The sequence below is a fragment of the Ctenopharyngodon idella genome, chromosome 3, assembly GCF_019924925.1.
Source record: "Ctenopharyngodon idella isolate HZGC_01 chromosome 3, HZGC01, whole genome shotgun sequence".
NCBI classification, from domain to species: Eukaryota; Metazoa; Chordata; class Actinopteri; order Cypriniformes; family Xenocyprididae; genus Ctenopharyngodon; species Ctenopharyngodon idella.
Window position 1 is genome coordinate 25,658,474 of NC_067222.1, and position 14,598 is coordinate 25,673,071.

General features: G+C 36.8%; 1 protein-coding gene across 2 annotated transcripts in view; it reads left to right on the plus strand.

Annotated features, from left to right (window-relative positions):
- The window catches only part of kcnh4a (potassium voltage-gated channel, subfamily H (eag-related), member 4a), a 28,596-nt gene extending 17,623 nt beyond the window's left edge, over positions 1-10,973 (plus strand). For both annotated transcript variants that reach the window (XM_051887514.1, XM_051887513.1), the window contains 9 exons: positions 505-699; positions 889-1,088; positions 3,065-3,314; positions 4,998-5,197; positions 6,382-6,420; positions 7,402-7,754; positions 7,910-7,995; positions 8,885-8,961; positions 9,082-10,973. In XM_051887514.1, coding sequence (XP_051743474.1) covers positions 505-699; positions 889-1,088; positions 3,065-3,314; positions 4,998-5,197; positions 6,382-6,420; positions 7,402-7,754; positions 7,910-7,995; positions 8,885-8,961; positions 9,082-9,957 — 2,276 coding nt within the window. In that variant the 3' untranslated portion in view covers positions 9,958-10,973. The remainder of the gene's footprint in view (positions 1-504; positions 700-888; positions 1,089-3,064; positions 3,315-4,997; positions 5,198-6,381; positions 6,421-7,401; positions 7,755-7,909; positions 7,996-8,884; positions 8,962-9,081) is intronic.
- Positions 10,974-14,598: the final 3,625 nt, after the last annotated feature.

The following is a 14,598-nucleotide window of genomic DNA, read 5'->3' on the forward strand; positions in this document are numbered from 1 at the left end:
ATTTGAATATATTTTAAAATGTAAATTATTGCTGTGATGGCAAAGCTGAATTTTCAGCATCATTACGCCAGTCTTCAGTGTCACATGATCCTTCAGAAATCATTCTAATATGCTGATTTGATGCTCAAGAAACATTTCTTATTATCAGTGTTGAAAATGTTGTTTTGAGGAAAACAATCATTTTTACATAATTCTTTTATGCCTATAATGTTCAAAAGAACAGCTTTTTTTGAAATTGAAACATTATAAAAGGTTAATGAAAAGGTAATACCTTAATATAAAAAATATAATTATAAAAAAAAACATTATAAAACTATCAGTTTTGATTATTTTAATGAGTCAATTCTGAATATTGTTTTTTAAATACTGATCCCAAACTTTTGAACGGTAGTGTATACCAACTGTTAGCGTCTCTTTTAGATCACTGGATTTTCAAGTCAATATTGAGTTGAAGTTTCAATCCCTTATTTTTCCTTCTTTTTCTACTGTTCCGGTCCTCTGAAGGTTGGCTGCAGGAGTTGGGTAAGCGTCTGGAGACTCCTTACACGAATGGTACAGTTGGCGGCCCATCTTTGCGCAGCGCCTACATCGCTTCGCTCTACTTCACGTTGAGCAGTCTGACTAGCGTCGGGTTCGGAAACGTCTGTGCCAACACAGACGCTGAGAAGATCTTCTCCATCTGCACCATGCTTATCGGGGGTGTGTTCACCAGTGCATATTTCAGGCCTAATGTATAATTAACTTGTTTGTAGGTCAAACAAGCCTCTTTTTGATATCCATTTTGAAAAAAATATACAAGTGTTTCATTTCAGAAAGTTTAGTGTCTAATTTAAGATGCAGAACATATTGTTCACTGAGATGATTCAGACTCTCTCTCTCTTGTCACAGCCCTGATGCATGCGGTGGTGTTTGGTAATGTGACAGCCATCATCCAGCGCATGTACTCTCGGCGTTCACTCTACCACACACGCATGAAGGATCTGAAGGACTTTATTCGTGTGCATCGCCTGCCTCAGCAGTTGAAACAGCGCATGCTGGAGTACTTCCAGACCACCTGGTCTGTTAACAATGGTATCAACGCCAACGAGGTGAGACCCAACAAACCATCACATGACCGTGGCTCTTTAGTAGGGGCTGTGAAGCGTGACTGAAATATTTACACAGTGGCATGACAGTTTAATTCACTTGCTTTTATCTTCAATGTTTAAAGGTGTGGAGGCTCAGATTGATTCTTTATATTTTTGGAATAAAGTGTTCTATGGAGTTCATTAAAGAGCAAAAATAAAGGGTTAAATATAGAACCCCAATTAACTTTCTTTTTTTTCTAAGAGTGTAAAAGCCCCCATCTGAGTTGATGATAGCATACTAGCATCATCAGATGGAGGACAATTCATGAACACAGATCTGGGTCACATCTACTTTCAATGGACTAATTATAGCTTTTTCTGAGACATACACTAATGCCGAATCCTGTCATTGTTAAAGCAATAGCAGTGGTAATTGGATAGCCCACAATGAAAAGACCCATATTTAATTAAAACAGAAAAAGGAAGACCTTGGGTGCAGTGTCGGAGAAGCTACTTTAAATTAGGAGCTTGTAACTGGGGAAGCTACAGTTTTAAAGTATTTCGACTAAACTCAAAGCTACTATTTAAAAAAAAATTATTTAGCTATGCTGTACTAACAAGAAGTAGCTAACTACATAGCTTTTTTAAGGAGGTCTTTTATCTGTTGTATAAGTGGTCACCTCCGTTATTAAAACTTAAAGGGTTAGTTCACCCAAAAATGAAAATTCCTGTCATTAATTACTCACCCTCATGTCGTTCTACACCCTTAAGACCTTCATTCATCTTCAGAACACAAATTAAGGTATTTTTGATAAAATCCGATGGCTCAGTGAGGCCTCCATTAACAGCAAGACAATTAACACTTTCAGATGCCCAGAAAGGTACCAAAGATATATTTAAAACAGTTCATGTGACTACAGTGGTTCAACCTTAATGTTATGAAGCGACGAGAATACTTTTTGTGTGCCAAAAAAACAAAATAACGACTTTATTCAACAATATCTAGTGATGGACGATTTCAAAACACTGCTTCATGAAGCTTCGAAGCTTTACGAATCTTTTGTTTCGAATCAGTGGTTCAGAGCGTGTATCAAACTGCCAAAGTCATGCCCCCTAGTGGTGAACCATTGAAATTTCGAAGCCTTGTTTACTGAAATCACGTGACTTTGGCAGTTTCAAAATCACTAAAAAGTCTTTCCTATTCCAAATGTGGTTTAGAAACAGTAGTGTATATAAAGAATGTATATAAAGACATAAAATTATTATTATTTTTTTTTGTAATCAGACCAGTCATTATGTGGTAAAAATAACTATAATGAGATTAATATAAATTATATACAAGTAATAAAAATAGAAAAACAATCCAATTTCTATTTTTTAGTTGGTAGATGGTAAAAAGCAGCATTTAAGTAAAAATTGTATGGAATATACCTTGAATGGGTGTGAATGAAAATCAATCTGACTTTTCCAGTACTAGAGATGTCCGTTTAGAAGTGTGAATTTAATTAGTTTGTCAGCTTGCTCGGCTTTAAAGCTTTGTGCACAAAACAATATTAAGGCAAAAGTTGCATATTGCTGTAAAAGCTACACTATTATTAAAGCACATTACTAAAAATGAAGTTTAGTTAGTATCACTATTAGTTAGTTACTCCCCAGCAATGTTTATTTGTGAGAAGAAAAAAACACTGACAAGTGTGGCCTAGCTCATTTACACTCTCATCTGTCATGCTACTAATTTATGCAGTGATTGAAAAACAGCAGCTACTGTAGATGGCTGGTATTGCATCTGTTTGAGATCATACTGAAAAAGAGATTCTGATCTCTAATAAGAGGGATGACCTCATCTAATACTTGACTGAAACAATATTACTATTTCATAATGATCTTTTTGGACAGTGTTAGAGTACAACAGCCTCTTTGTTTTACAACTGTAAACATGATCTTTACATCACCTCATTGTATTATGGTTAATATCCATCTGTCTACCTGTCTGTTAGCTTTTACATGACTTCCCAGACGAGCTGCGGGCAGACATCGCCATGCACCTGAACAAAGACATTCTGCAGCTGCCTCTCTTCTCCTCTGCCAGTAGAGGGTGCCTGCGTTCACTATCCTTGCACATTAAGACCTCGTTCTGCGCACCTGGAGAGTATCTGATTCGCCATGGAGACGCCCTGCATGCGCAACACTTCGTCTGCTCTGGGTCTTTAGAGGTCCTCAAGGACGGCATGGTGCTTGCCATACTAGGTACGATCAAGAGACAGTATAGAAAAATGCCTACATAGAAAAAAGCTGTCCAAGGGTGTTACCAAAATGGTCACCAAGTGAAGCGACTTGCCTTAAAGGTGCAGTAAGCAATTTCTGAGAAACGTTGTCGATATTTGAAATCAACCCAACCAAACAAACCCCTCCCTTCATTGCTCTGCCCCCAGAATACATGAACACGCAATGCAAGAGTTGTTGTCTCTTTATCATAGCTGGAGCGAAGAAAATATAATGCTTTGTGAAAAATAAAGCAAACGAATGACAAAAAAATTAACATACGTTACACAAGAGCATATACAAGCAAGATTTCGTTGTTAGTCGCCAGCAGCACAGCATCTCCAGACAAACAATGACACTCAAAACTGTTCTGTTACTAGCTAACTTTACAATAACATCGTATCATATTTGTAGGAGTTTCCCTTTCAGATGCAAAATTTATGGGAGGAGAGTATTTAAATGAATCATGCAAGGTGATTTACTAAGGTTTGTGCTCGTCAATTTACTGGTATTTGCGCCATTTTTTCTGCCCAAAGAAAAAAAACATGTCTTAAACCAGACACTAATTTGTGCTGCTCTTGGTAGATTGAGTTGATCATTATGGAAACGATCTGGCTGCGTCTGTGTTCTTTAATTTGCGCGTCGTCAGTAGATCGCACACAGAACTTTCCACTCCCATCAGCGCTTTTTTAGAATTGCGTTTGCACGCTAATTTGTTTAGTAAATCTGGCCTTAAATGTTAGTGAAAGCTGCGGCGGTTGATGCAGTTGTTTTCAACTCAATCCAAATGAGTAGACATCTGGCAGTTAAACTGATAGTGATAGATAATTAATTAAAGGAACAGTTCACTTTCAAATAGAAATTTCCTGATAATTTACTCACCCCCATGTCATCCAAGATGTCCATGTCCTTCTTTCTTCAGTTGAAAAGAAATTAAGGTTTTTAATGAAAACATTCCAGGATTATTCTCCTTATAGTGGACTTCAGTGGTCTCCAAACGGTTGAAGGTAAAAATGACAGTTTTAGTGCAGCTTCAAAGGGCTTTAAACGATACCAGATGAGGAATAAGGGTCTTATCTAGCGAAACAATCTGTCATTTTCTAAAAAAAATCAAAATGTATCAGCTTACGGAAAAAACGGAACTGGCGCCGCGTTCGTTCCGTAAGTTGAATAAGGAAGGCGTAGGACATTCAGCGTAAGCTTTTTGAAGAATACAGAATCGCGTTCTGGTGGAAGCACTTGTGACGCGATCATTTGTGCCTATAAAGCATATACATTTAGATTTTTTTTAGAAAATGACCGATCATTTCTTTAGATAAGAAGTATCGTTTAAAGCCCTTTGAAGCTGCACTGAAACTGTAATTTTGACCTTCAACCGTTTGGAGACCATTGAAGTCCACTATAAGAAGAAAAATCCTGGAATGTTTTCATCAAAAACCTTAATTTCTTTTCGACTGAAGAAAAAAGGACATGGACATCTTGGATGACATGGGGGTGAGTAAATTATCAGGAAATTTCTATTTGAAAGTGGACTAATCCTTTAAAGTGATAAGCTCACTTCTGCATGTCAGCTTTTTTGTTGTTGTATTGTTGTTGTTGTTTTTTAGCACAATTAAATCAAACAACAGCTTGACTCGCATGTAGTAACATGTTTTTCCTGCTATACAGGTAAAGGAGACCTGATTGGTGCTGACCTGCCAGGGAAGGATCAGGTGATCAAAGCTAACGCAGATGTAAAGGCTCTGACCTACTGTGACCTGCAGTACATCAGCGTCAGAGCGCTGCAGGAGGTTCTAGAGCTCTACCCAGAATATGGCAGCCGCTTCAACGAGGACATACACCAAAACCTCACCTACAACCTCAGAGAGGTAAAGTGCCTTACATTAACACACAATATAAACCAGCAATTAGATTTATAATAATAATTATTTATTAATTCAGATAATTTACATACAGTACGCAAATTACATCTGGAATGTATGATACTTCTGATTGGCCAATCACTGTTTTCAGGAGTCAAATATTTTTGTGTCCATTAAATATTTTGGATTTTTGTGACATTTTAATGACAATTAAACCATATAATTGTCCTATTCAACTGACTTCCTACATAGCTTTGCTAGTATCTCGTATCACTAGGCAGTCTCTTTCTTTTCACATAATTAATAATCTTAAATCAATTTAATCTTAAATCAAAGATTTGAGGTCTCTTCTGCTCACCAAGTCTGCATTTATTTGATCAAAAATACAGTATTAACAGTAATATTGTGAAATATTATTACAATTTAAAATAGCTGTTTTCTATTTTATTATATTAAAATATAATTTATTCCTGTGATGGCACAATTTTCACCATAATTACTTTAGTCTTCAGTGTCACATGATCCTTCAGAAATCATTCTAATATGCTGATTTGCTGCTGGTTTGCTGCTTTTTAAAAAAAATATTATTATCAATGTTGAAAACCATTTTGTGGCTTAATATTTTTCTGGAAACCGTGAAACATTTATTTTCAGGATTCCTTGATGGCATTTATTTGAAATACAAATCTTTTGAAAAATTACTGTCTTTACTGTTACTTTTGGTCAATTTAATGCACCCTTGCTCAATAAAAGTATTCATATTCAAAACATTTTATATGCACATTAATTCTGGATTCTGTAATACTTCTGACTGGCCAGACAGTATTTTGCAGTCAAATATTTTTGTGACTTATATTAATGACCATTATATAACTGTCTCATTCAACTGACTTCCTTTCTCTTGTATTACTTGCCAGTCTCTTTCTTCTGACATCATTAAATTTCAAATAATTATTTCATGTTCATTTATTTATTTGTTTTAGTACTAGTAATAGGCAGGATCATGTACAATTAATTTCAAAATATCAATATCTTTTACATAGATATTCAATACATACTTGTGTATATATTACTTCAATATATACTATATATACAATATAAACTTGCGTGTTGTACATTGGCAGTCTGTATTTGTATTCGGTTTGAGCTTGACTCATAATGGTACTCAGGATTTTCTTGTATCTCAACAGGGCCAAGCCAGATTCTCTCGCTCTACCCGACTCCCACAGGTAACAAGCAGTTTTGGCAACAAACATTTCCCTTAAATTTGACTTCTTTTTTTTTTCATTCTTTTTAACCTTTTGATTCACACTCTCATACCTTTTGATTCACACTCTCATACCTTTTGATTCACACTTTCATACTCGCACACATGCGCCGCCGCCATACTAATCAAACGGCCACATTACATAAGCTCCCAATTATTAGTGTCACTCTGAACTGCAGACGCTGTGTGTGTGTGTGTGTGCGTGCGTTTTTGTGACATATCAGGACACAAATTTGTATAATGACATGGGTATGACATAGGTATTACAAGGAGAGGGTGACTTATGCGGACATTACCCCATGTCCCCATTTTTCAAAAGGCTTATAAATCATACAGAATGAGTTTTTGTGAGAAAGTAAAAATGTGCACAGTTTTCTGTGATGGGTATGTTTAGGGGTAGGGGTAGTGTAGGAGGATAGAAAATACGGTTTGTACAGTATAAAAACCATTACACCTATGGAATGTCCCCACAATTCACAAAAATGTGTGTGTGTGTGTGTGTGTTACATCAGAGCTGGCAGACAGCAGCTCATCTGGATGTGTCTGAATCAGGTGAATTAGCAATCTGTTTGTGGCCCTGACCCTCTGTCTTATTGCTGTGCCAGCTGTCTTAATGATCAGAACAGCTACACACTCACACACAAACCAAAGGAAGGATACAGAAGCACACTTACACATACACAGAAGAACACGATGACATGCAGAGAACAGTGACTCATAAATAATTTTGAGTGTTTTTTTGCAAAAGCAGAGAGATCTTGAAACCCCACACAGTAAAAAGTATGGTGCAGAGCACAGCATTTCCTGTTCAGTTCATAAAGCCTTTAAGGCTGTGATTATGAAACATTTAAATATATTCTGCACTGGTAACACAATCAAAAAATAACAACAGTGGCCTCTAAATCACATTACCTTTGTTTTTATCCCTTTTTATCTCTCCTAGGAACGCTTTGACTATTCCAAGCTGCCCTTTATTGTGGAGGCAGAGCAAGAGGAGGATGCTGGACAGAACCAGGGCAGGAAGCCCCTGCTGTCTGGCTTGGGCGGTCTTTCATCTCAGCCTAATCTGAGTACCATGTTAGGGGAGGAGTTTCGGCACCTTAACATGCTTCGTCTCTGCAAATCGCCTATTAAAAGCTCCCGGGTACAAAGCCCTGCTTCTCAGATGCCACTTCATGAGGATCCGTCTGCAGGTGCAGTTCCTGCCCCAAGAATAGACAAGAGCTCCTGCCACAGACCAGCCAAACTGCTCATTCCTACCCTGAACTGTGTCAGCCCTCTGGACCTGAGCCCACGGTAAGAAGAAACTAGAATTCATTATTACTTTTTTATTACTTAATTATTTGCTTTAACTATATTTGCAGTGGCACTACCTCTAGAAGAAGGAAAAATACTGACAAAAGATAATAATGATTTTTGATGCACTAATGTCCTCATGTCTGTTCCTGTAGGGTTGTCGATGGCATTGAGGATAACGAACATGCTTTTCACTTCAATGTTGAGCACAGTGAGCCATCTCCTAACACAGAGGTCAAAGGTAAGGTAGACTTTCCCTTAGTATTAGACTAGTACATTATGGTTTAGATCATTTGGTTTAGAAGGTTCCCCCATTGCCCACAACAATATTCGAAACTCCTCTTATCAAGCATAAGGATTTCAAAAAAATATGTTTTTCTCACAATGTCTACCCGAATAAGTATTTTAGAGTTTGGCATAACTATAAAAATGTATATTCATTATTATGATGCCCATGGTGTTATAAGATTGTATGAATATTTATAGGAAGTTTGTTGAGTTCCCCTTTTGGGGATATATTCATTATTATGGGGATATATTCATTATATATATATATATATATATATCATAATTTGTATATATATATAATTTTTTTTTTTTTTTTTTTTTGCTTTTCAGTCTACTATTCAGTCATGGAGGGCAATTACATGCACAATCTTACATCTATTACTTTTAACGACCTGACAATGAGTAATGTTGTGTACAAACCTTAAACAATGTTCTGTTATGAATAAAGGTCAAAAATGGTTTGCCCATTACCCACTGTCACTTTGCATGTAAACACCTTTACTGCCATTCTAGCAGCTTATTATTATCTAGCGCATGTTATTTTCGATAGTTATCAGTGTTTTATTGTACATGTACAGCAAACACACCGATTATGCACATTTAGGCCACCATTAATTGTACTCCTACCTTCATTGACTCTAATTATACACAGACTATAATTATTATTGGTGCATTTCATTGCAAATTTAAAAAACTATTGAGAAAAGCTTCTGCAAATTCAATTAATTTAGGTCGCAATAATCGGGGAAAAAAACTGAGATCCCAGTGAAACTGATATATCTGATAATATGATAATTCTGCACATAAAACTGTCAGTTTCTTACTTGATTTGGCCCTTTTAGACCCATTTCAGGTTGGCGCAAACCTTCTCCTTGAGACAGAGGAAGTCAGACAGAGTCTCCGTCAACTCAATACAGAGGTATGAGGATACACCTCTTTCAAATCAACAGAAATAAAATAGGTTTTCTTATTTATGACATTTGTTACCGTTATGTGTCATTTATTAATATTCTGACATTAACATTTGAATCTGTTCCAGATGAACCACCTGAACCAGGAAGTGTCCTCACTGACCAAGGAGCTCCACGAAATGATGCAATTCCTGCATACACATGTGACCCCACCGCACTTCACTTCCTCTTTTACTCCCTACAGCTCTTTCAACTGTCATACATCACCCAACTGCACCAACGTGGCCTCCTCTACTGCCGACTGGCCATCAAGGCTGGCCTTTAACATGTCGGCCGGTCCTTGCCTGCAGCCGGATCCCTCTCTGAGAGATTCTTTAGGATCCAGGCACACGTGCATTTGCAGCATCAGCCATGCCCAGGAAAGAGGCTCCGTCTTGGGGCAGGAAGGGGACATAGAGCTCCTCAATCAAGCCCCCAGCTCTCACTCAACCTATTTTCCATGCTGCCCTGACCAGGAAAGGATTGCTACCTTGGGCGTAGATAGTCAGCCAAACCCATATCAGACTTCTAAGACCACACCAAACTCTCCCTATCTAGGACATCATGTTCCCCGCACTGGTGGGTCACTCCTGGGATTGGCGGCAACCTTTCCGTCCAGTGGTTTGGTGCCTCAGGTTAGGACTGGGGGTCCCAGCAACACATTGTCTGTGTGCACCCATAACATCCAGAGTCAGTCACATCCATCTCTAAACGCGCAGATGACCTCTGACCTGCACTCCAGGGCGCCCACACCCATCCATTTATCCGTTACACCAACCGGCCCATCAGAGCCTCTCATAGCAGTCAGTTCACATTTGCATTCTGGGATTTGTAGTTCCAGCTTGCTACATTTCCCTACAGGCCCAAGACAGAACGATCTGGTGGGATCAAGTCCTGTTCACACACTTGAGCCCATCGTTTCGTCCACTGGAGAGAAACAGGTGAAACCAGGACCTGCTGAGTAACGACACATTGATTGAGCCAACGCTGAGCAGGAGTGATGGACATATTAAAAAGAGTAGTCTAACATGCTCTTTGCCTACTGCATGGATAATGCCCCCATTTAAGCCAAATGCAATGCATTGTGGGAGCAGCGTACATGGGTTATGCTAAATATGCACGATAATGTGCACAACCGTGCCTATTGTTTCAAAATCGCCACTTTTTTTGATTAAAGTAGGACATAAAGGTCAGTATGAGTCATGCTTAATTGTATTTAGGTTAAATCAGTTTCCACTGGTTGGGTTTATTTTACTCCATATGGCTTGATTTTACATTGGCAGTTTCACCGAGTAGGTTTTGTATAAGACGAGGTTCCCTTAGGACTGAGTCATATATTACGAAGAGCCAGAATTTCCAGGCTGTTATCACGCTGCATCTTTTTCAAAGCCTCACTTTAAAACTCTTTCAGTTTGAAAATCTTTAAAATGTACCTAATTGCATGATATAATATTTTATGTCTCTTGCGTTTTCAAGGGACAGATCACCCAAACATGAAAATTCTGTCATCATTTACTCACCCTCATGTCACTGCAAACCTGTATGACTTCTTCTTTTGTAGAACATAAAAGAAGATAATTTGAGAAATGTCTTTTTTTTGTCATAAAATAGAAGTCAATGGTAACCAAAACATTCTTTAAAATAACTTCTTTTATATAGATATAGTTGTATAAGTTTACCAAAAACTACTTGAATTGTGTGTCTCTCACACACAGATTATTTATAAAAGCATGTGCAGAACAATATACATTTATTTTTGTTGCTGATCCTCTTTTTTCATTGTCAGAAAGTTTGGAAAAAAAGATTGATTTATGTACAGTATGTCTTTTCTGGGCCTGTTTCATGCCTATATTGTTAAATAAATCTTCCATTTTCTTATCTCTCCGATGCACCTGCCTAAATTAAATGCCTTGCGATTGTAAAAAATGAATTTGCCTGTTGAAAATGCTCTCATCAGAGAATAAACCATAAATTTGTTTGCCACCCGTTGCTCATTTAATGGAGTAGAGGTTTGATTGGCCAATTACATGAGAAACCAGGCTGTCCTCCTTTAAATAAAAAAACAGATTGTATTGGCAGTTAATTAAGCTGCTTTGTGGCTGATAGCGGCAATAGTTTTAGCTCTACAGTATTTCTCAAGCTGATCGATTCTCATAAAATAAATAAAAAAATTCTCTCAATAGATTGAAAGATACAGTACAGTGTCCTCCCCTAATACTGGCACCCTTGGTAAATATGAGCAAAACAGGCTGTGAAAAAATGTTTTTGCTGTTTATCCTCTTGGTCTTTCATCTAAAATATTCACAAAATCTAACCTTCAATTATTTATAGGCTTTACACTGTCACATGAAGAGAACATTGTGTTATCATTTTCATAGAAACTATCCGAAATCAACATGGTAACTGTTGTTTTATTATTCTGTTTATGTGACTGTAACATCAGAATATACTTAACCTTACATCTAAGTAAAGATACTGGAATAATCTAGTTTAAACAGCACATACTGAGAACGGCTATGCTGCACAGATCTTTTCCAAAGAGATGTTTCTTTAGACGCCCACGATCTCCCTCTTTCTCTCTTTCTGTCTACATCAGGGCTCCAGACACATCATTAGCCGCAGGAGGCTACCCACACATGCTGCTTGGTAGTGGGATAATCTTACTAACAACCTGTTATCTCTCAGTTCCTCCCCAGGCCCATGAATGCCTCATATCAACATTTCATAAAGGATATCTATTTCTATATCTATATATTTGTAGACTGTGCATCTTTTTCTGTTGTTTTATCTGAAATGCAGCTGGAACATTGGCTGACGGGGTAGAGTCTTGTCAGCATATGGACAGGTAAGGCGTTGAGGTAGAAAGCATAAAGTAGGCCTACTGTATATTGTCAATCTTTTGTCCATATAGTGAAAGAAATGTGTTTTTAAAGGTATTCATTTATTGAACGCATAATATTTCCCAGATAATGAGTAGAAACAGTTGCTGTGTGTCTGAGTAAAATTTAGCGCATTATTAACAGCATAAAGCAGTTGTTGAGAAAACGGCAGCATATGTGTATTCACCACCTACGCACAACTTTAATAACACACTGCTCACTGATAGTTCTACATATACCACTGGGCGGTAATTATGTTTGTTGCATCTAACACATTGTAGAAGAGATCAGATTTCATTTGACATAAGTATGTGAGTGGGGACAAAATAAAGGCACAATGACAGAGTTTGTAGCCCATTGAAACATATCAAATATGCGTAATGAAACTATAGGGGAGGAGTCTTCAGTGGTCCTCAAAGATGCCATAAAAATGTATTAAAAAAATTAATAATAAATTAAATGTTAGAACTTTAATTTGAAATGCGAAAAACATCATATATTGACGTAGAAGATGCGAGGAATGTATAGTCGTCCCTCGCACTTTTTTCGGGCAAGTGTGTTCATGTCGTAGAGGTTTTCATGGGCCAATGTGAATAAATCTATATTCTGTGCATGACCTGACATTTTATTCCTATCCAAAATGAAGCTATGTGAACATTATGGAGCGCTAAACATGATAATTTATGTTTCACGGACTCATGGTGTTCCAGGAAATCCCTTATGGACAAAGGCATCCAGCTATCGCTGTGTAGCTGAATAAAAAGAAGAAACGTTTTAACTGATGAAAAGCGAAGACAATAAACACATGATTGCGACAACATGCGTGTTGGTGTACGTGTTTTTCAAGCCATCTCGGGATATTTTCCTAAAATAAAGTATATGAATAATGCAGTGCTAGAAACTGTAGTATAGAAAGAAACTGTAAAATGTAAAATATAGCATATTTTCTGCCTCATTCTGTGATTTTTTTTAATTTTTTTACTTTATATAAATTCCATGATGACTTAGTTCACCCAAAAATGAAATTTCTGTCATTAATTACTCACCCTCATGTCGTTCCACACCCGTAAGACCTTCGTTCATCTTCAGAACACAAATTAAGATATTTTTGATGAAATCTGAGAGGTATATGACTTGTCCATAGACAAAAAAAATAAAATCATCATTTTCAAGGTTCAGAAAGGTACTAAAGACATTGTTAAAACCATTGACGTGACTGCAGTGGTTCAACCTTAATTTTATGAAGCGACGAGAATACTTTTTGTGCGCAAAAACAAAGCAAAAATACCGACTTAATTCAACAATATCTTCTCTTCTGTGTCATTCTCATATGTTGTTGACCATAAAATGTTTGTCCAATCATATCCCTCGGCCCGAGGGATGCGATTGAATGTCCTTCTGCCTTTCAATGTATGTTTTTACATACCCCGGTACACCCTGTTCGCGCAGACATGTCATCAGCGCGTTTCATGCTATGCAGAGTCAAGACAAAACAGCAGCCACGTTACAGTTCCTCCTGAATCAAAACGAGCTCATTTGGAAAAGCTGTGACTTTATACTCGGAGCGGTTCGTGACTCGAATGTATGCGTTTCAATAGCAACACTATCAACGCCGAAATGAATGTACAAGTGTTTGTAGTATAAACAAAATAATAATAAAAAAATGTTATTTAGAAATGTTATTAGAGAATATGGTTGTTCAGCAGTGTATTTAATTTCTTAGGCAATTAAAAGCATGAGATAAGTAAAATATAACCTGTCAATTAGACAAAGGTCAGGAAAAACTGGTAGGCCTATTATACTTGACATTTCTGTGTCCCCCTCACGTCTGAAATAGCTAGTGGCTACACCCCTGACATAACATAACAACACGAGATCCTTTTCCTCTCTAATTATTGTTTTAATTGAAGAACAAACAGTTCTTGAAAATTCTGTAATCACAAAATGAATCGTGTTTAATTAAATGTAATATATAAATACTCACTGTTTCTGTTAATAAAAAATATGGAAAAGCTTTTGAGATAAAACAAAAAACGGGTCTAATAAAAGTTTAATTAGCCTGTAGCGCCCCAGCTTGGTGATTATGGGTTAGTACATGACCTTGAGTCACTGATCTTGTTTCATGCATTTGTTTTGGTTTGACAACACAAGGGTCAGTTCAGATCAGACTAAAATATTGATATTGCCGCTTGCTTAATAACCACTGTGGGGAAGCCATATTATTAGGCTACTTTATTATTGATAAATATGAAATGACTGTATGCCCGCAGAGTCCTGTTGGTCCTCAAATGACTGGTTATCAAGTGGTTAAAGTTTTGTTTATTTAGTTTATTATTATAAAAGAGAAAATCAATTCATTTCAGACAAATGGGCAAATTACAAATTGGCTAGGCTAACAAATAAAATACATCATGCTAAATTTTTAAAAGAAAATGTTGGATATGCCTTGGGCTTCATCAGTGTTATTTTAGCAGCCTATCATTTATATACTATTATAGTATTTATTAATATCTTTATTAAGCTAAAAGATTTAGCTTTTATTTTTATATTTTCAGTTTTCATTTTAATTTTAGCTATGTGGTTTTGTCATTTTTAATATTTGTTTATTATTATGATTATGTATTATTTATTTTTCCTCCGGTTTTAATTTTAGACATTTTACTACATCAGCTTAAACTTATTCATTTCAGTATGCTGCCAAGGCAACATTTCTCATTTTCGTTTTTG